The sequence below is a fragment of the Cinclus cinclus genome, chromosome 19 (genome assembly GCF_963662255.1).
Source record: "Cinclus cinclus chromosome 19, bCinCin1.1, whole genome shotgun sequence".
NCBI classification, from domain to species: Eukaryota; Metazoa; Chordata; class Aves; order Passeriformes; family Cinclidae; genus Cinclus; species Cinclus cinclus.
This window is the reverse complement of record NC_085064.1, coordinates 5,098,222-5,119,982: the sequence shown is the minus strand read 5'-3', so window position 1 is coordinate 5,119,982 and position 21,761 is coordinate 5,098,222. Positions and strand designations below refer to the sequence as shown.

The window sequence follows — 21,761 nt, the reverse complement described above, 5'->3', positions numbered from 1 at the left end:
TTTAAAGAAGCAGCCTCCTTTTGTTCAAAGGAAGCAGGGATCTAGTCTGCTGCAAAGAGACTGTTAGAATATTACCCTTTGTGTGCCCTGCTTTGGGCTGCTTTAAAGGAGTGTCCTGTGAGGTCCATGGGATTAAGCAGCAGCAATACAGCTGAAGGCTGGGGCATCCTTTGAGTCTGGGAAAACAAAGGTGAGAGACCTTGGAGAAGCCTCACATCCCCCTCTCTCCACTGCTCTCTCCTCTCAAAGCTCCTGTGGCGCTTCCAGATCTGAAGATGACCTGGTGTAATAAAACTTGACTGTAGTAGAACCAAGGGCTCAAATATGACAGGATCCTGCTGTACAGAGTACTTTATTCTTTTCCTCCAGTGTGTTTTCAATGAAAATAGCAGTGGGCAGAAGGGAATTCTGTCCCTGTCTTACTGCTGATGAAAGTCAGTAATGATGCTCTTTGACACATCTGCAGCAGCAGTAGGACCAGGGCAGAAGTCCAGCTCTCTTGGCAAAAGATTTTGTTTAAGACACAAAATGTCACTGTTCTTCAAAATTGTAACTTTACAGATGGCCACTTTTTAAAATAAGGCAGTTTAAGGGAGGGGAAAAAATCTCCAAAGATTTGAAGTGAAGTCACACAGAAAAATTATTAGGGTATGAGTATTTAATTCAAGAAAAACCTATCAATATTTAATGGTGGAGAATTAGGATAACTATCTTGGTAGCTTTCTAAAATTTATGATGATCCCATTTTGGCTGTAAAGTATGAAAAGCAGCCCTGTTCCACTGCTCTCAAGGAGATGTGTTGCTCTGATTTTATTCTATCCGTGAAGATATTCCTGGACAGATTGTATATTCCCATCATGCACATTAATTTAGTGGGAGGCACTGCTCTGTTCTATGGGGTGGAAGAAAAATCCACATTTGTTTTGAGTGTCTGTTAGGTAGAATTCAGTTAAGGTGAAGCGTAAAGCAGAATGAAGAGTTATCAACCAGCAGGTGCCATTAATAGGAAATTGTGATGATTTTATTCAGTATTTTTCCTTATTTGCAGTAAAATGACTGCAGTTACAGTTAAATTGTACTGAATAGATGTAAAAGGGGGAAATGTGTATATGGCTTGTCAGAGTTCAGCCCCATCCTTGGTGTGAAGGGAGGCAGTGGAATGGTGCATCAGCTCTGAGTATTGTGGCTGCCCAGCCCTGCCTCTCTGTTAGTCCCTGTTTTTCAGAGAATAATGGGTTTGTTGGAGAAGGAATGGACTTTTAGATTGTTGGAAGTGGGAGCCACATCAGTTTCCCCCCCGGCCCCAAAACAGAGAGAAATCATAACTGACTTGAAGTAAATAATTTCTATTTCTCTCCATTTGCCTTCAATCTCAGTTTTTTGAGAAGTTATTGGTGAACTGTGGAAGGAGATGTCTCCCATATAAGTTATTGTGGCATAATTTTTCCATACTAATTTGTACAACAAATATGCATTAAGGCAGATATCTTCCTGTGGGGGTACTCTGTTTGGGTAATACTCAGAATGGGTTGGAGAGATGTTGTTACCTACATCTCAAGCATTAATTCCCTGACTGATGTAACTTCCTGTGCTCATACAGGTTTCTTCTCAGAAGTTGTCTTTTCTAAGTGTAGGATTGTGTTACAAAATGAAGGCTCTTCCCTTCCTTGCATGAACTTGGGCAGTTGATTATAGGATATGTATCTGTCTCATAATTTGTGGGCAGTGGAGCAGATTGCTAAGAGAGCTGTTCTGGTGAATCGAAATGTGAAGTGGAGATTTAAATACAGCTTTTGCAGAGTTAAAACCACTCTTCCTGGCATCTTGGTAATGAGTGGCCTTGGCTGTGGCAACCCCACACTACACCAATACTACCAGACCTACTGTGTGGAGTTGAAATATTCTGAGTGCAGTTTGGAGCAAGATTCTGAGTTTGGTTGTATTTGCTCAGCTCTGTTGTAGAAGCTTATCAGCCAGAGCAAATATTCCCCATTACATCACCCACCTTTTTCAACTGCAATATTCATAGTTATCAAATTAGGACTTTTCATATTCAGGTTAAGAATATGCAAAGACAGCTCTAAGGAAGTCAATTAACACAGCAGTTGTCTTATTGCTGAGCTGGGGAGAGTAATAAAATAGATACACTGTCGATATTTTGGTTCTCAACTATAATGGAAGTATTGACACCCAGCAGAAATACACTATTGACTCTTTTTGTCTATTTTCTTTGACTAAACTGGCCACAAACTTGATGCATTTTTCTACCAGATTTAGAGAGTGTGGGATGCATCCACTTTCTATCCCTGCCAGCTGATTGCCAATTTATTTCAGGTCAAAGAATGTGTAGCTTGCTGCAAGGTAGTTTGAAACAGCATCTTTATTATCACAGCTCACATGTTAGCCAGTTTCATTTGTTTTGTTCCGTGCCCTCCAGGCATGCAATATAATCTTTCAACTGGTTGTTAGCACCAAATGGTCTGGTTTTTAGCTGGTTTGCTGCAGGCAAAGTCCAGTAGGAAGCCCAGCAGGGCTCGTGTTCCCACTTTGCATGAGTTGCTCTAATGATATTTTCCCTATTAACATTTGGAAGAAAGATCTAATCTGTTGGGGCTGGGGGGAGAAGTCTGTCTCAGGGTTGTCAGAAAGGAGATAATTGCTGATCATGGATGGACCACCAGCTAACATGGCAGAAATGCCTGGAATGTGTTCAAGAACATGTGTTTTGTTGGGTTGAAGCAGTGTTTGGGTGCCACGAGGTTACTTAACAGCCCTGTTCCTTTAACAGGTCTCCGTGTAAGTGGGCTCCATGGAGCACAGATCAGAGACACAGAGAGAAGTATGTGCCAGCAGTGCCTAATGCTTGGACTGAGGGAATCTCTGAGGCTGCTTGGCTTTTAATCTTGTTTTTTAATGCACGCTGGTCTCCTTCAGATTTTTCTCCCTCTTCCTCCCTTTCCCCTTTTCCTTTTTTTTTTACTACTTTGGGCTTAATTTGGGAAGGGGGGAGGTTAGTTACAGGGATTTGGATTTGGGTAGGCAGGATTTTCTCCCATGACTCTCAGCATGGGGAGACACAGATCAATTCCCTATCCTGTGTTCAGCTGGACACTGGGCTATGGTGTGTGTTGATCAAGAAGTCCCCTCCTGTTTTGTACCACATAATGCATTCATTTCAGCCACTGAACCTAAATTACTGTTTTGCTTTTCTTTCTTTTTTGATGAAACGGTAAGAACTCTTTTTCTATAGGGATGAAGTTAGTTTATCCGTGCTAATGCTTTGATTTTTTTTCCCTTTTTTCTCTCTCTGCCACAGTAGGTAACCAGTTAGGGGCCCTGGTACATCAAAGGTAAGCAGTGGGTTATGTTTTATTATTTATTGATCAATTCTAATTGTTTATTGATCCACCATCTGTAGTAGTGTTAGGAAGTCAGAGGTTGAGAATGTGGAAAAACTGTCAGCTTGGGTTTTCTCCAGCCTGGGTTGTTTGTTCTAATGAAAAAAGAGGAGTTGATGTGAAACTTGGATCTGGTCTCTGCAAATCTGCAGGACTGAAAATAATAAATTCTCTTTCCTTTCCCCTGCCCTGGCAGGGAGCAGGAAAGAAAAAGTGGAAAAAGGTCTGGCATTTTGGCAAAAGGTAGAAGTATCAAACACACGTTACTGTTGTTGTTGTTATTATTGTTTAGTTTTTTGGTGTAATATGACCTGGGATGATGCCTTTGTCAAAGATGTTTTGAGAAGACTGAAGCAAGTATGAGTTGTCATCCAGCATGTCTCAGCATCCAATAAAAATACAAAATTCTCAGTTTTTCTCAAATCCTTCTCTCAAGGAGTTTTCTGTGTTGTTTTGAAGGGAGGAGCATTTCTAAAGCTGGATTAGCCTGAAGGTGAATAGTAGTGCATTTCCATCCTAACCAGCTGTCTGGGGCCTCAGCAGAAGGGACAAACAATGTGCATGAAGGCTGTAGAACTTTAAATTTTTAATGGTTAAGTTAAAGCTAATTTCCTACTAGAGCATCCTAGAAAGGGATAGGCAGTGTTAGTACTTTATCTGCAACTTAGTTAATCAATGTAGTGTGTGTTTTATACCTTTCCTAAGTGATCTAAAGCTAAAGAATGGGAAGATTTTAATATACCTCCCCACAAAACCTGCATTGAACTTACTGTGCAGGTGTTTTATTGCTTTTGAGATTGCTGAACAAATTGTATATAATGCATAATTGCAAGTTCCATATTCATGGTGTTGTGCTTTCTACAGGACAGAAACAGCTAAACAAAGAAAAAACAATCCGGATTTTAATTCCTTTCTACTTGACTATGGTCAGGTGTTAGGAAACTGCTTTGAATAATCTGTTTCGAAGCTGACACATGAAAAATTTCCAAAAAGCAATAGGTATGGAAATATTGAGATAATAAAAATTCAGAGGCTAATTGAAGACAACTTTTATTAACTCCAATGAAAAGAATGCTAAGGACAAGCAGGTGAAAAAAACAGTCCCAAAACACCAAACCTGTGAATATCAGAAAGGGATTTCGTGTCAGTGCTGGCTTTGGTTGGTGTGTCCTGGGAAGAGAATATCCAGAAGCACTGGGCAGACACTGCTGCTTGGAAGGTCCAGGCTCAATGATAAGGAAACTTTACACTTTTTTTATTATTTCTGTCTGGAGCAAGAATGACAAAAAGAGCTTCTTCTATCAGCTCCATTCAAGGTACTGGAGATAGACTGGAAATGGATCCAGCATAGGAGGAATTGTGTGACCATGAGAGATCTCTTCCAAAACAAACGATTTTGACAGTGATGTGCTTTTACTTCTGTGTACAGAATCCTTGTGCTGAGCTCAGGCTCCATGGCAGGGGTGTAGTTTCTTCCAAATTGTTCTTTGTAATGACTTTGATGGGGTTTTCTTTTTTTTTTTTCTTCTTTTTTTTTTTTTTTTCCAGGGCTGTAATAACAGAAGAGTTCAAAGTGCCTGATAAAATGGTTGGATTTAGTAAGTACCTTGGATGCTTTTGATACTTCTTGATTGTGTTTCCTGTGCAGGAATGCTGTTGATTCTGACACAAGTTTTTGTACTTTTTAGCCTTGGACAATCCTTGTTTAATGCTGTCTTTATGGGGAATAGAGGATTTGTGTTTTAAGTTCAGATGCAAACTTCATGGAAAAGCTTGGTGTCCCAGTAATAAGAACAAGAATGTTTGGTAGAAGTTACTGGGTATTTTACTGATTTGTCTCTTTAAAAATCCCATTAGCACAGGACATAAACAAGTCAAAAGTGAATTTATTTCCCTTCATTGCACCATTTTACTTTGAGTATGCAAAACTGTGAGAGTTGAGGAAGGAAAACAACATTTAAATGTTAAAATATGAGTTGCCTAATGGCAAGTTAAACAGAATTTTAAATTTCTCACACATTTGCTGCAGGGAAATGCAACCAGATGAGAGTTTTTCCTAGATTTGCATTCCTGATACTATTCTCTTTCAAGCTTGATCCTAATTTCTCTCTTCCTCTTAATGATCATTACTCTGGCTTTCAATGGCACCTCCTGCTGATGTGTTACTGCAGTGATTGCATAGACTCTTCCACTGCTGGGTCTCTGTGTATCCCTTCCAATTTGATATATGGCAAGTAAAAAGGAAAATAACAGGCCGTGGTAATTACCCCATAGCGCGCCAAGTTTTGTCCCGACTCTAAAGACACTCTGAGACTGTAACTCAAATTCCTGCAGAGGAAAGGCTCCCTCCTCTCCTGCCAGACCTCTTCATTTACCAGTCTTGCTGCTACACGTGGAGGATGTTGGCCCTGGGAGAGGGAAGCTTAAAAGCCATCATCTCTGTGTGTCACCCTGGTTCAGGGGCAGACAGATACGGGGGGATGCAACCCCACAGCTGAGATGCTTCTTTAGGAGCATCCTGAGCCAGGAATACATGGTTGACTTGATGGTTTTGCTTTTTTTTGCAGTCTGGGAAGGTTAGGAATAGTGAGTGGCACAGTCTGGTTGTGAAACAGCAGTGTGTCAACTCTGAGAGTTAAGGGAGATGGATATTTGTGTTCCCTGAAGGTTGATAGAGCATTTCAGGATGTGGTTCTGTCTGGGTGCAGACAGCCAAAAACAGCATGTCCATTCAAAAATGGCAATAAAAAAGGAATTAAAAAGAAGCAAGTCTTTGCCTTTTTTAGTACCCCTAATAACTGGATTATCAGTTCAAGATGTACTTAAATGTACTCTCCTAGCATCACCCAGACTAGTGCCTTATTTCTTTCATACTTACTTCTTTCCATTCCTGTGCAAGACAGGCCTTTTTGTTTTGTTTTTCCAAGCAAATAGAATAACGTTCAGCAGTATTTTAATCTTTTTCTGCTATGATAAATTTGGTCGTGCTGTGGATGCCTCTTCTGCAATCCTGGAGTCAAACTGTTCCTTTATAGACAGCTGCAGCAGAGTAAAAAGGGGGAGAGTGCTGTGCAGTTTCCTGGAAAAAAACAGTTTGTTCTGATGCTTGTTGAACTCATTTCAGTAATCGGCAGGGGAGGAGAACAGATCTCACGGATTCAGATAGAGTCTGGCTGCAAAATTCAAATTGCTCCAGGTAAGCCCCTCTTTGTGTGGTGGGTGAAGAGGTTTTAGTGTCAAAGGGTGTTGTGTCCATTAGATCAGGCACTTCCCATGCTCACGGTGTGTTATCACCATTAACAAGGATACAGACAGCCACGGCAGAGCTGTTGTGGGACCCACCTCTCAACCAGGGTGGAAAACAGGTTTGTCAGGTGGTTTGGGGAATGGAACAGTGAGGGAATTGGCTTTAACCAGCAGATGGTTGCAGAGCAAATGAACAATCCATGTTGTGCTTAGAGCTGAAGCTATTGAGTTTTCTCACTTTGCTCAACTCTGTGGTTTGCCTCTGACTGGTCTGGTCATCTCCAGCTCCTGGCAGAAGACATTTCAGGAGGGTTGGTAGCAGCTGTCCATACAGCTTGCTTTGCATCACAAAATTGAGACCATTTGTCCAAATGGGTTCATTTGGTGCCAGTTTGCTTTGGGGAGGAGTGTGCTGTGGTGCTGTACAGGGCACTGTTGATCTGTTGATCAATGTTATCTGAGTTTTTATTCCTCCCTTTAATTGGTGGGGAAGGCTTTAAAAGAATGCAGATAGCCAGTAAATCATTTAAAATATGTTGATCCTGGATGTCTTTGAATTTATTAGCATGCTATTTGTGCAGGTGGGTGGTGTTTCCATTGGTGCTTCATGGTCACTGAAATAGCTGCCACATTTTTAATTCCATGTATCACAAGTTTTTTCCTTGTTTCCTTTGCAGACAGTGGTGGGATGCCTGAGAGGCCCTGTGTACTCACTGGGACACCAGAGAGCATTGAGTGAGTTCTGATTTCATTTCTCTCCTTTTTCCTTCTTTCTCTTCTCCCTAATGCTGTGCTCTGTCAGTGGTGCTCCTTGGTTATTAGCCACACCAGCAAATGTTGGCCTAGAGAAACTTGAGGGTATCTGGAGCATAGAACCTCTTGGTCTGATGCTTTAAGCTGTGCACCTCAAAGGCTTTTTTTCCACTTGCAGTTTGAATCCTCTGCAGAAATTTTCTTGGAATTCCCCTCCGCAGGGTGAGGTTGCTCTTAGGGCACCTAGGATGCAGTTTTGTAACTGCAGCTTTCCAGGATACTGAGCTAAGCTCTTGAAGGGCACTTCTCTTCTCCCCTTCGCTTCCCCACTCCTATTGAGATGAGCATCCTTCCAGCTGAAGAAGGGCTGCATGAGGCCTCTAAAGCCTGTGGGTGCCACTCCAGGATACCCTGGAGGTGTTGGTGTTGTTGCAGAGCAGCATGAGGCCCACTGGGTGCTTGTCTCTGCATCACTGCCAACAAGAAGCAAAGGACTGAACCCAAGTCTTGATTCTGCTCCTTGCATGGTAGAGACACGTGGCCAGCCAGCAGGGATTTCTATCTTTAGACCTATAGAAACTTTAGGGACAGTGTTTCCTCCCTCCCCCTTCCCAGGAGCTGAGTTTGAGACTCTCACAAACCAGTTGAGGACCTCCTGCTGGAACTGGATCCAGGATCCTCAGGCTTACAGGAACACACTTAACATATGGAGCTGCTCTTTCTCTCCCCAGCCTTTGGGTAGGTGGGTTTTTTAAAATCCATCTGGAAATCTTTGAGTTGCGTTTGAAAATACATTGGTGCAAAGACTGTCTCTCTAAAGAGAAGACACTCATCATTCTTCCATTCCTAAAGAGATCTAAGGGCACTTAAATCTCCTTATTCTACCATAATACTGCAAGCAGTGAGCCAGAATAAATATAATTGGCAAACTCATATTATAGGGCAGGCAGTGTATTCTTGCTGTTATTGAAGTGGTTTTCCCTCTTTAGCAAAGGATATTTAAGAACAAGAGCAAAATAATAAAGAGCCTGGGATGCCTCATGAGATGCAGTTGGGGGAAAATGGGGAAAAAGTGTAGTTAAGACTTCATGGTTCTGAAATAAGCAGTTAAATGTACTCGTGTCCAAGACTGTCTTTAAATAAAATATGAGTAAATTTTAGAAGTGAAACTATTAATTGTGAAGTAGAACATGGACATGGAATTAAGTGAAATTTAATTTACTTTTGTGGTAAAATTTGTGACAAATTGGTTGTTTGAACTGTTTTTTTTTTCCAGGCTTCTTGTAGAAAAAGAAAAACCATTCTAGGTGTCAGGCTTCTCTGAGAATGGTTTTGTGAGGAATGTTTTCATTAGTTAAATCCAGTGACAGACTAAGAGGGTTAATTTCCATGTGACCCCTTCTCATCTGAAATACGTTGTGTATTAACTGTTGTGGTCTCTATATTGTCACTAAAAGAGCTTTGCACAAAATATGAAGGCAGATGAGTTAAACCTCCTAAGACTTCTCCAGAATATTTGAAACAGGCTTCCAGAAATTCCACCTTTTCCCTTTTGTTGTGAGAAAGTCAAGGGCTAGCAGGGCTTTGCTCTGAGTGCAGCCTCAGAGCACCACCTCCTGAGCTGCCTTGGGAGAATGTCTGCTTGAAGGGATGACTTTGTACTGTTCTTCACATCTCCAGAGAGAAGTCAGTCGTCCTTAGGGTGCCTGATAAGACTTGGTGTGAAGTGCAGAGAGGGGGAGATGCTGCATTAGGCTGTACAGGGAACCAGTGAATTTCTTCTGCTTTCAGAAGGGTTGTGGGACAAGGGCAGGAATGGGATGTGCTGGTATAGGAGTCTTCAAGATGAAGGGAAACCCTGTCAGCTATCTCTGACATGCAAAAGATTTTAGAGAAGGGATCTTTAATCTCCCAAATGCTTCTTTGTGTGTCTCTTCTCACCAGGAGTAGAAGAACCCATTCTTTCACTGGTGGCTGCTGCAGTATCCCTGCCTTGCTTCGCGGTGTAGCTTCAGCACCTACTGCTTGGAGCAGAGGCTGTGTTAGGACAGTGTTCTGGTGCTGCTGGTAAGAGCAGGTAGAGAAGAGCAAAGCAGTTGCCTGTGACTGATCAGAGAATGGTTAATCCATGGCCTGTGGTAGTATCAGAGCAGTGTGTGTCTTTTTGTCTTGACTGAGAAGGAGAACAGAGCTTGAGTTTTACTATTGTATATGTGTTAGAAAAGTTAATACCTAGAGCATCTTCATTTGAAATAAGCACCCCAAATGCTGTAGTTCAACTGTTGTCCTTAACTTCCTAAGAGGTCAGAGCATGCTGCTGCTCTTCCTTTCCTCTTCCCCTTCAAAAATCAAACTGCTTATAAGTAATCATGATAGGGGGAAACAGACATCAAAGAGTTTAAAAAAAAAAAAGGCAAACATTGTGCTGACTATGGTTTCCTACATCTTTCCACTTCTCCTCTCCCCGATCGCTCTCCATTCCGATGGTTCCTGGTCTCTTGGTCACGTGGAGCAATGTTGTCTAATGGTTGTTTCCCTCGATTCTTTTCCAAAGACAAGCAAAACGGCTACTGGGGCAGATTGTAGATCGCTGTCGCAACGGACCTGGTTTTCACAACGATGCTGATGGCAACAGTACCATTCAGGAGATTTTGATCCCGGCATCCAAAGTGGGTCTAGTCATCGGCAAAGGAGGTGAAACAATAAAACAGTTGCAGGTGCGCAAGATGCATTTCCTTTAGGGCTCTCTTCTCTACTGCAGCTTCTCTAGATCCACTAGAACAGGCTGAAATGGAGAGCCTTGAATGCTCTAACCTTCTCCAGCAGGGACTACTCTTCTGCCTTCGGAGATTGGAAATCTCAAATCCAATCTTGTGTTACAGAATCAGTGTGGACCCAGCTGCACAAGTAGTGGAGTTTTGCCAGAATTGTGACAGAAACCCGTGTGCTGTAGATAACACTTGGTGTGTGCTGTTTAGGAGGGGTTCCCTGTAGCCAAGGAAGGGCCATGCCTGCTCTGCTCTGCAGTATTTTTAATGCCAGCCATGCTCTTGGAGGGTGCTGTGCTTCTCTTTTGTTGCTGATCTGTGGTAAAGCTGCCATATGTCATCTTTTTTCTCATCCCACCCCTTTCTTATTAAGTGTTGTGTTATGTATAAACTGTGTTTCTGGACATTCTTTATTCCTCCATCTGGTACAAGTTTTTAATGAATAGAAGGTTGTAGCAAAACATCTAGGGTCAAAAATGGAGGGGTTTTGAGTGCCCTGATTAGATCTCTGTCATATAGTTTGGAGGCTGGTCACTTAATAACTATTACATGCAGACAGCTACAGATTTTGGGAAGGGCTGGAAAATCTGTAGTCAAGGTAGAGGGGTTGCTTCTTGCAAGGATTTCAGCTGTTTTGAGAACCTCAGGAGCAGCACAATTTCTGGCAATTTTTAGGACTGTTCCTGAATTTGTGCATTCTGTAATGGTGCTGGTTTGATCTTCATAATGTTTAGTCCAAAGTCTAGTCCCTTGTTTTAGGGACTTTGCTTAGAAAATTGCTCTGTGCTTTTTCTTCAGGAGCGAACAGGTGTGAAAATGATTATGATCCAAGATGGTCCTTTGCCTACTGGAGCAGATAAACCTCTCCGTATTACTGGAGATGCATTTAAAGTACAGGTATGTAACAAAAGCAAACCGGTTGCCCGAGACAGCTAAGGAGAAATTTAAACCTGAGTGTATTTGTGAGCATCTAATGGAGTCAAATCCAGCTGTAAATGTAATAATCTTTACTGGTTTTGTTTGTTCTGTAAGGTTGAATAGGGCAAGTTAAAACACCAGAGTAGTTTGTTTCGCAGCATAACATAGGAGCTGTCACTCTGCTAAATACTGGACATGGGTAGGAGTAGACATGAGGAGGAGGGTTAGGAGAAAGTATTTTTGAAACGCTTTCCAGTCTGTGTGACAAAAAAAATGAGAGCTCTGTGTCACTCGAGCAAATGGGTTCTTAGGGACTTGACTGAATCACACATTTGAGAACCTTTCACAAAACTACCTCAGACAGCCAATCGACACAGGCAATTAAAAACCAATCCCACAACAACTCCTGAAACCAAGGGGTTTGCTTAGTATTGGTGCCTCAGTCTGATTGTGTCAGGGTTCTGCAGATGTGGATGTTCCTGCATTTCAGAGAAAAAACCCCCATCAGCTGGAGACTGGAGATAGCAGCATGATGGGAGCACCTGAATTAGAGCACTGAAGTTTAGCCACAGCACGTTCTACTTCTCAGCAAGTGCCTTTCATACCTTGCTAAGTACTTAAATCTAGCTTAGCATTCCCATCTCAAAAGTAGTTCTGTTTCATAGGATCTCCCTAATCATAAGTTGCTGCAGCAGTTCACGTTGCTCAGGCATGGTGTTTGGGTAGTGTTTTTCAAAGCTCCTATTGCAAGTTCTAGAATTGATTTCCACCCTTCCCCCTACCCCGAAATTCTTACTGTGGAGGTATGTATAGCTGTGCAAGAGGAGAGTTTAAAGACAATCTGGCTACTTTTAACTAAATCATGCTCTCAGTGCTGCCACTTCCCAGGCGGCTTCTGCTTTGCAAGATTTGCTGTTGTCACATCTTCCATTCAAGGAGACCTGGAGAGTGCACAGGCTGGATGATCTTTGAGGCACTTAAAGCTGAGCACACTTAGGAAGTGTTTAAGAAGTGTGATGAATCCTTGGGTTTGGTGGGATTCTGTGGATGCTGCAGCAGTGTTTCTTAACTCTCTCAAATCCCTATGAAATCTCTCCATCACCCATATTTCTGTCTTGGCATCTCTGAAATGTCTTTGAGTTGTTTCTTGCCGTTAAAAATACCTTGAGGACATGGAAAATATGTAAAAATGAAAGGAGAGAGGTTCACCACTGTCCTCAAGCTTGGAATTAGAACCAAAAGCTTGACTGATAGTAGAGAGAAACAAATGCTTGGGTTTGACATAAAGGATTTTTTTATTTTGTTAGTGACTACTGTTGGCAAATTTCCAGGGTACACTTTCACTAGCTGGACTTCATGCAGGGATGTGAATGGCCTTGAGTGCTACCAGTAGGTAGGAAAAATATTCATTTGTCTCAGAAAATGTCTTGCTGGATTGCTATAAGCTTTGGCTTAACTTCTCAGAGTCAGTAAGCTCAGTGCTGCCCAGCAGCCTTATTGGTATGTGCTCTGTAGCTTTCAGTGGACATGATCTCTGCCATGCTACCAGCAGCTTCTACCTTACTGTATTGGTTTCAGTTCTATCAGTAGGAAAGGGCCTTTGCATCCTTTAATTTTAAAACAAAACGAATCAAAGATATTTGCAAAGTTAAAGGGCCTTTTTGAAAGACTGGAGGAAGCAATCACACCCAAGAAGCTGCCACCTTTTGAAGCTGGCAAGTTTTTTTAGACATAGAAGATGCCATCAAGAACACACTGTGGTAAAAGAAATCCTGAATCAGACTGCTGTTCCCGTTCCATAAATGGAGATCCCTCTGCCTGAAGCCTGTTACCCACTGTTGAGGCCCTAACACCAGGAGGGCAAGGAGGATAATTTAAAGCTAACTGTAACTTCTTTCCCCATGTAGCAAGCGAGGGAAATGGTACTGGAGATCATCCGAGAGAAAGATCAGGCAGACTTCCGAGGCGTACGCAGTGATTTCAGTGCTAGAATGGGAGGAGGCAGCATAGAGGTATGTTTCCTTCACAGTACTCTGCTAACCTCCCTGTGGGATGGGTAATGGGGGGACTCATCCAACTGCTCTTGTAACCTGTAAGCCTTTTTTAAAATGTGTTGTGTTCTTTTGCCAGAAGAATTGAGTCTGGCTCTGCAAAGAGGAGGAGTTCTCGTGGACTCCCACATGGCACTATATAATTGTCTTTTTTTTTTTTTTTAAACTGCATTCTTGTAGTGCAGAGTTCATTAGTGGGGAAGGAATTTGTGGCCACGTGTTTGTTTTTCTCAAGTGATGCGGTTCTGTAGCCTGGAGCTGCTGAACATGGCCCGTCCTCAAAGTTAAGAGCATCTCCTTGTAAAATCAGAGTCATTCAGTCTAGTTCTCTGCACTTTCATACTCCTTTGCCTTTCCCATCAGGTCTCTGTGCCCAGGTATGCTGTTGGAATTGTGATAGGAAGAAATGGAGAAATGATCAAAAAGATTCAGAATGATGCTGGAGTTAGGATTCAATTTAAACCAGGTTTGTGTGAGGATGGAGAGCCGTTGCTTTCTGATCAGTGTTCCACTTTTGGGTTCCAGCAGCCAGGCTTTCCTCATTTACAGGTGCTTTGTGTCTCTTTCTGAAACCCATTTAAATGTGATGTGCTGCCTCCTCATGCACTTCCTGGTTTTCAGAGAGTAAGATTATATACAGCTCATGTGCAAACATTAGATGTCACAACAGTCATGTCTTGAGTGGTAACTATACAGATAAATAAAATAACAAAAATCTCTTATTTCCTGTTAAAGAATTCTCCTTCAGGACATTAAAGCCTTTGGGGATCAGGAGTTGATTAATTCTGAGTAACTTTCTCTGGGTCCTTGGCTGTCTGATCACCTATCAAAGCTGCCTTTTTCCTCTTAAAATTATATCAGTCTCTTTCATGGCCTTTTGACATTTGAAAGTGTTTTCTTTTGAGTGTTGTTCCCTCTGCAGTGTGGGCTGGGTCCACAGTCCAGGGAAGAGGGGCTGAAGGTGGAGGGAAGCAGTAGCTCCTGGGATAGTTCTGTGGTGTGAAAATGCTTCCAGCAGTGGTGGTGCTGGAAGAAAGCTTTTATTGGCAAGTGGATGTTTTCTGCTTTTAATTGAGTCTTTGCCACCTCTCTCCACAGATGATGGGATTAGCAGTGAAAGAGTCGCACAGGTCATGGGGCTCCCCGATCGGTGTCAGCACGCAGCACACATCATCAGTGAGCTCATCCTCACAGCACAGGTGGGCTCTGGAATTGCTTCTTGGGAATGTAGGCTGCATGCAGGCAGCTGGATGGGGGGATGGAGGCCATCTTCTGAAAAGCAGTAGTGTTCAGTTTACCCATGGTAGGTCACACATGTTGTTGGTCAGAGCTGCTGGATTTGAGGTTTGTTTTTTCATTTATGATAGAAGTTCTTCTAATGTAATGTGGGCTAACTGAGCTGTGGGAAGGTCTTCCTTTCCCAGGCCTATGAGGCATCATTGTAGCTTCACATCTATCTCCTGTTTAGTTGTTAAGTTTGGAAACAGTGAGCTGATGGAGCGGAGTCCATCAGCATCAGGCAGTGACTGGAGGCTCTGCATAGGCAGCAAAACATTGCCAGTGCTCAGTGGTTCCTCATCTTCAGACTCCACCTCTGGTCTGGTGGAGGCACAGGAAGGTGCTGAGGCCTCAGGTACTGTGCCACTGTGCCCTAAGACACACCAATACATTGCATTACACAGGAGCAAGAAGTAGAAGGGTGGGTGAAGTGCTAGGGCAGATTCTTGAAAAAGGTTGTATTATCCTTTGTAGAATGAGGAATTAAAACTTCAGGCCATTTCAGAAACCGGAGCATAATTTGTCCAACAAGGTCCATAATTTGTCCATCTTGATATCTCTTCTAGCCCCAATACCTGGTTTGAATACTTGATTTCATAATTTGCTGTAATGATTGACTTATATGTTGAGGTCTGTCATGATAGCCTCTGACTGCCCATGGCATTTGCTTTTGGAAAAATCACTTACCCAAAATATGTATGTCTTTTAAGTGTCTTTGAACTTAAAAGCTTCCTTTGAAAATTTTGGAAAATATGCATTTCTGCTGAGTAATTCCAGCAGGGTGGCGCTTGAAGGGATTTGTAAGCAACTTTTGTGTGTCAGTGCCAAGATCCATTGTTTGCTCTAAAGAGACCTCTCCCCATCACAAACTGAAAGTCTTTTAGTAGTTGATGCTTATTTATAGGTTTATTTCAGCAGATGTAAAGGCATGCATATAAGAATATCTTCCTGAATCAGGAAGGCAACTGTAACCTACATTACTTGGTGTTTTTCTTAAGTGCTTCAAAACCTTGAATGTGAAACTGAGGTCCAGGAATATGTCAATCCAATGCCTTTGATTATGAGGCAGTTTAACTTTCCTGGCTTTATTTTGTTTTTAATGTGCATTGGGGCCAGCATAAAAACACTGATACACATGTTTTGCCTTCTAAGGAACGAGATGGCTTTGGAACCTTGGCTGTTGCCCGAGGAAGAGGTCGTGGCCGTGGGGACTGGAGCGTTGGAACACCTGGGGGTGTGCAGGAAATCACCTACACTGTTCCAGCTGACAAGTGTGGCCTCGTTATAGGCAAAGGTGGGTTTGGTGACTCCAAATACCACAGCTTGCAATCCCTCTCTCTCGGGATGGTCATGTTCTTGCTGCCTGACAATGAAGCTTTGGGGGTTTCTGTGATTGTAGGTGTTTAGTGCCCAGTGAATGCAGCATAGGAATAAGCTGTAAGCACTTGTGGTTGTTTTCTTTGTGGTGTTCTCACTCATAATTGTATTCTCCAGGCCCTTATTCACAAGCTGTAAGAGAGGCTCTTAATGCAGAGCTGTCAAATAAGCTTGATATAACAAGCAGCTGGCTGAGAAAAAGCAGGTTCATTTGTGGATTCTTTTTACAGAGAATTTGTTTGAAGGACGGTTTATCAGGGACAAGAGCAGTCATTTCATCATGCTGGATTTCTGTGAGTGCTGTGTGAGGAAATGGAAGGTCTCTGAGTGTGGTAATAACAGTAGCTGCTTCCAGCCCTGCACCTGAAGTGTGTGAGGAATGAAGTGGAGGATTTCTCTGGCTCTGTGCTGGCACCTGACCTGGCACAGAAGCCTGGTGTAACTTGTGCCACTTGGCTGAGTGTCTTCACTGCCACGGAGGCCCCTTGGCTGCTTGGCCAGTGGATCCCTCCATGCTAAGGACATGGATGAGAACTCATCCTTTCATCCAGGACAACAGAGCAGGAGCTGCACATGGGGCAGGGGCAGGACTTAGGGTAGAGCCAGCAGACAAGCTCTCTAGCTCTGAACTGCTGCAACGTGTCTGAGCTAATGCACTGACATATCTAAGGCAGTATTTCATTTTTCTATCTGCTTATTTCATAAAGAGTGACATATGCCTGAACTAGCATTTCAGTAATCACAGCTGGCTTTTTGCCTCAGCAGAGAACAGAGTAGGAATAGATAAGCTACAGCAGAAAAGGGGGGAGAGACTTGAGGGCATTGGGCCAAGTTTCAGTGGCTTTGAGTGTTCCTGGCAGGAAGGAGCTTGTGGTGAGACTTGTTGTGGCCTCTTTCCCTCCTGAACATCCCTGCTGTTCCCTGCCATGGGCCTGTCCCCACTGCACCCTGAGCTCGTGCCCTGTTAGATGACCAGGGACATGAGTAGGTCAGCTCTGTAGCTGCAATTGTTTTCAGATGTTGTTTTTAGCCAGAAGCCTGTTCACAAACTTGAAAACTTTTTTTTTCTGTATGAAATACCACCTGCTTTCCCCATTATGCAGAAATTGCAGTGATTATGCTTGTCCTCACTGAACAGTCCAGTTGGCCAAAATCAAGCAAAGTAAATTTTAAGCCCATGAGTGAGACTTATATGTACAGAAAAATCAAATTATAATGAAACTTTATTGCTGTATCCATTAGTCATCTTTAATAAAGGATCAGAAAAGGTCACTTGTTGTTCAGCAGTGCACTGAAGTGGAGCATTTGTGACTACAGAGAGCACTGTGTGCTGAAAAGATAAATGCAGGTAGTGGAGTGAATGTCCCAGCATTCAAGTGCAGGGCCTGGCACAGCCTCACTGGGGGGTGAAGGGTGGCTTTTTACCTTTGTTTCCACAACAGCAAAATAGAGATTCTTTCTTGGCCAGATCAGAAGCTTTCTGGAGTGACTAATTACTAGTTGTATGGTGATTTGAGTGCTGGTAGCATTGTAATACCACCTTGTAATCGGTGTTCTCACAGTGCCTGTGCTCTTAGGCTGTTGCAGCCTTCACTTTTGTCAAGTGAGTGATGGCTGTAGCATTGCCTTTTGGGGTCTGGACCAGCACGGATGTGCTACCCTCTCCACACATTGATGCAAGACAGGCAATTCTTGTTATTTCCTCCCCCTGTGGGGCAGTACAGGGCAGATGGGATCTTAGTGGGGTTTTCTTAACAGTGACCAATTACAAAAACCTCTGTGCTCCCTGGCAGTTTCTGAGCAGTTTCCAGCTGTTGGGTTTTTTTCCTTGCTGTGATACAGGATGGGGCTGTTGGCCTTCTTTGTAAAAATCTGGCTGAGGACTCTGAGCCTGATCTCGAGATGTGCACCCACATGCCCTGAGCACCCAGGTGTGGTGTGTGTGATCTGACCTGGTAACTGCTGCTGTGCTCCTAGCTCCATGTGACCACTGGAGAAGCAGGAGAAAGAGGGAGGCTGGGAAGTTTCTCAGCTCAGTTTCTACAGCATACATGACAGAAGATCAGGTGCCTTTTTCTTATGGATATCTCATCTTGGGAGCGAGAGCTTTTAGGAGCTGATCCCACAGATCCTGCGCGTGGCTTTTTCCCCTGGAGGGTGGGTAGGTGCAGCTTTTCTTTCCCAAAGGCCCTGAGGAAGGGTGGAGGCGAGCACCATACACATGTCAAAGTCTGTCTGTGTTTGGTGGAGCTTGGAAACAGCCGCAGCCTCCCTGGGCCCCCCTGGATTTCCATGATAAATACGGCAATGCTGACAGATACCGCGCCCGGCCTGGCTCTTGTCAGCTCGGCCTTTGAGCAGGTTTGATTAATTGCTTTAGGATTTCACATCCAGCCGGGAGGCCGCTCCTGGATCGCTCCTGCCCCCCATCAGGTGGAAGAATGGAGGGGGATGAATGCTCTATAGACAGCCACCATGTGCCGAGCGGGTCACCTCGCCGTGGGGAACAGAATTCCTTCCGGCACCGGCGGCTGCGTCACGGCATTTGCATGCTCTGGAGGCTGGCTTGGGTGGGAGGGAGCACTTTGACATGTACCAGGCTGCAGGGTGAAGAGGACAAGGGCACAGAGTCCTTCTGGTGTGGGGGTAGGAGCTTGCAGCCTCCCACCGAATCTGGAGAGGCAGTTAACTTAATTCTGCTGGGTGGTGTAGGAGGGAGCTGCTGTAGAAACAGGCCCAACAACCACAGGCTTGGTGCTGAATGCTAAACGGGGCAATGATTTGAAATCTGTATTCTCCTTGCTTCCAGTTTGAGAATGCTTCGATTTTTAATCCCCTTTTGGAAGGAGAAACTAGCCTGCAGTGCAAGTAGCAACCTCTGGTTGTGCCTCTGTCACCCAGTAAAGAAGTTGTGCCATTCCTTCAAATTGTGTTGCCTGAAAGGGTCCTCTGTTTTCACTAAGCAGATGAAATGGCTGTTGATTCAGATCTCACCTCGATATGTAAAAACCAGAGCTTCAAACAAATCTGCACCAGACAAAAGCATGACACACAAAAAAAAAAAAAACTTCTTGGTTTTGAAACTTCATCTTGCTCCTTTCCCATGCTTGACTGAAAGTAAGTGGGTTGGCTTTTGGCTGCACAGTACAATCCCTGTTGTCTGCCCAGGGATGTGACATGATTATCTTTTGTTAAATGCATCTTCAAAAATTCATTTAGAAAGAGTTAATTGCCCTTTGGCAACTTTTCCTCCTCCCTTCCCCAAGAAGGCTTTAAAATGTTAAAAAGGTCAGGAGTCCATTACAATGAAATGAACAAGTGTCTGCAACATCCACAGTTTGTTTTGAAGTTGTGCTGGATGTATAGAGATGGAAATGCGGGCAAAATTGAGGCGTTTATTTTTGGAGATTCTTTTTAATGAAAGCCAAACAAAAATCTCTGGTTAGTTTCCTTTGCTCTTTGTCCTGCTTGCTGTCTGTCCTTTGAGCTGGTGATTTTTTTTTGGTTTGCGATTTAAAAGTTGTAAAACTCCTTCCTTCCCCACACCCTTTAATTTCTCCAGTTGAGTGGAGCTGGTCTGTAAGTTGTGTGAGCTTCCAAAAGAAGAATTGAAGCATTGTAACATTGGCCGAGGCTTTTGTTAAGCAAATTTCATTAAGAGACCAGGACCTAGCAGGTCTTGAGGAAATCAGATCCACTTTGACTGGCCCTGCTGCATCCTGCTGGAAGCACTCCTGTGCTCTTGTGCATCCAGATGGCAAACGAGCCAGACATGTTCACTGCATGCACAGCTAACTCTGAAATAGCAGGAGGCAGCCTGGAATCGTGTGCTGCTGTGGCTGTGGAGCAATGTGTGGCTGCAGGGTGAATAGGAAACCTTGTGAGCAAAGGCTGCTTTAAGGCAATTACCTATCAAACAGCTCATGTTTGGGAGAAGGCTTAAGCTTTGTTAGGTGGCTTGTGGCTTTTTGCCTTAGTGATGGAAGAAAAAAGAGGAGAAACCAGCATGTTTAGATTGTAGGTGACCTTCATTTCCTAGAGGCTTTGAACAGCTGTGCCAAAACAATGTGATACACTTGGACAAAACAGATGCAAAACCTGCACTGACTGAATTCCAGACATACTGCATCTTGTTGGGAGCCTGGCAGTGGACATTCAGCAGGGTTTGTGTGTTCTTGAAGCATCATCATCCGTGACCCCAAAAGCTGTTACATAAGCTCAAGGTTTCAGGTTGTGTTTGTGAGGAGCAGCATGAGCTCAGGTACTGTGGTTTCTTTTGCTGTTGCCATCCTCAGCCCACCTCTCCTGAAGCATGCAGAAAGGTGACTGAAACTGTAATCCATTCCCAGGATCTGACTTTGCTATGATTTTTATGGAAAGAGATGCTGGCTATCCCTCCTTATGTCTTGGCTTTCTTCTTTTCAGGTGGTGAGAACATCAAGAGCATAAATCAGCAGTCGGGAGCACACGTGGAGCTGCAGAGAAACCCACCCCCAAACACAGACCCTGGCGTAAGAATATTCACAATCAGAGGGGTCCCCCAGCAAATCGAGCTCGCTAGACATCTCATAGATGAGAAAGTTGGTGTAAGTTCCATCTCAGCTCTCTTGTTCTGTCCCTTTCAGACCTGCTGTTGTCACTCTTGGGTACTTGTAGGCCTGGATTCACAGGGTGCACATGCTTGTGTTACTCAGCTTCAAAACCATTTGCCTCTTAGCAGCTGGCTTGAACTTGATGGTCCTCCAGCATCCATTTGGTTAATTTTTGCTGTGGTCCCAAAAGGATTTGACTGTTGACATAGTCTTGGGTAGTAAATACAGCTATATGAGAGGGAAGAACAGCAATAATAAGGTATGAAAAGGCTGTCAAAGGAGATTTTTTGAAAGGAAGACAATAGTGTCACTGTATGAGAATGGCACAGTCCTGGCAGCATCGTCCTGAAAATAAAACACTCAACTTCTTGCTCAGTAAGTTCAGGATGACTTTTCTTGCACTTAATATAATGCTGTGGTATTGAAGCTTAATAAAGTCAGGCTGCAGTACTACTGAATGGAGAGACTTTGGTAAAAAAGTATGGAAAACACTGATCTGGGGCATGGCAAAGCTGAAAAGCTGCCTTTATGCTGAATTGCTTGAGAGGAGAAGGCTTGACACCAACCTCAGGATCCACATGTTCCAGGCTGTCTGTCTCCTTTCTTACTACTCATGGTACCACCTTGTACTTGGAGCTAGCATTAAATATTTGTGGATTCTGTGACAGGGTACCAGCATGGGTGGACCTGGAGGATTTGGTCAAAGTCCGTTCAGCCAAGCACCTGCTACACCTCATCAAAAGTAAGCTGCTGCATCTCCTCACCCGTGGGCTGGGAGAATGGCTGGGAACTAGAAAGTGCTGGGAGAAGGGTGGAGGGCCCTGAAGGGGTGGGGTATGAGTGGAGCCTTTTAAAGGTTGAACATTCAGAAGCAAAAGCAAGTGAGCTCAATCCTTTAAAGCTTGACTGCAGGAAAGATTTCATCTGTTAAATGATACACCAGGTAGGTATTGGCATCTCCAAAATTCCTACCTCTAGTGCAGTGAGAGCATGGGAAGAAGCCTGAATTGCATGGAGCACAAAGAGTGCTGTTCAGAGTGATGTATCTTCACCTTGCCTTCATGAAGAGACTGATAACAAGGCAGGACATAGCAGTTCACACCTGCACAGCTTTCCTTTTGCTCCCATATTGACCTGTTTGTTCAGCACCTGCTGGCCATAAGTGACAACTTCTCTTCTGTGGGCAGCTTCATATCTGTGGCCTGGTAAGTGTTTTATTGTCTACTTGAGCATGGCTTTTTGTCCTCTGCAGTGGTCCTCAGGCGTTCATGACACAGGGCTGGGGCAGTACCTACCAGACGTGGCAGCAGCCTGGACAGCAAGTCCCAAGTAAGTGCCAGGACCTGGGCTGGAGAAGGGTTGGTGTTCCCTTTGCAGTCT

At 43.7% G+C, this 21,761-nt stretch overlaps 1 protein-coding gene across 2 annotated transcripts in view; it reads left to right on the top strand.

The window, feature by feature from the left end:
• Nucleotides 1-21,761, top strand: part of FUBP3 (far upstream element binding protein 3) — a 39,566-nt gene that overhangs the window by 10,832 nt on the left and 6,973 nt on the right. The window contains exons 3-16 of one of the 2 annotated variants that reach the window (XM_062505586.1): nucleotides 2,789-2,839; nucleotides 3,317-3,350; nucleotides 4,947-4,996; nucleotides 6,523-6,594; nucleotides 7,322-7,379; nucleotides 9,952-10,114; nucleotides 10,964-11,062; nucleotides 12,991-13,095; nucleotides 13,498-13,600; nucleotides 14,233-14,333; nucleotides 15,565-15,706; nucleotides 20,215-20,369; nucleotides 21,050-21,123; nucleotides 21,634-21,710. In XM_062505586.1, the coding sequence (XP_062361570.1) occupies nucleotides 2,789-2,839; nucleotides 3,317-3,350; nucleotides 4,947-4,996; nucleotides 6,523-6,594; nucleotides 7,322-7,379; nucleotides 9,952-10,114; nucleotides 10,964-11,062; nucleotides 12,991-13,095; nucleotides 13,498-13,600; nucleotides 14,233-14,333; nucleotides 15,565-15,706; nucleotides 20,215-20,369; nucleotides 21,050-21,123; nucleotides 21,634-21,710 (1,284 nt within the window). Of the gene's footprint in view, nucleotides 1-2,788; nucleotides 2,840-3,316; nucleotides 3,351-4,946; nucleotides 4,997-6,522; nucleotides 6,595-7,321; nucleotides 7,380-9,951; nucleotides 10,115-10,963; nucleotides 11,063-12,990; nucleotides 13,096-13,497; nucleotides 13,601-14,232; nucleotides 14,334-15,564; nucleotides 15,707-20,214; nucleotides 20,376-21,049; nucleotides 21,124-21,633; nucleotides 21,711-21,761 lie in introns of both variants that reach the window. The other variant, XM_062505585.1, reaches the window with a different exon arrangement.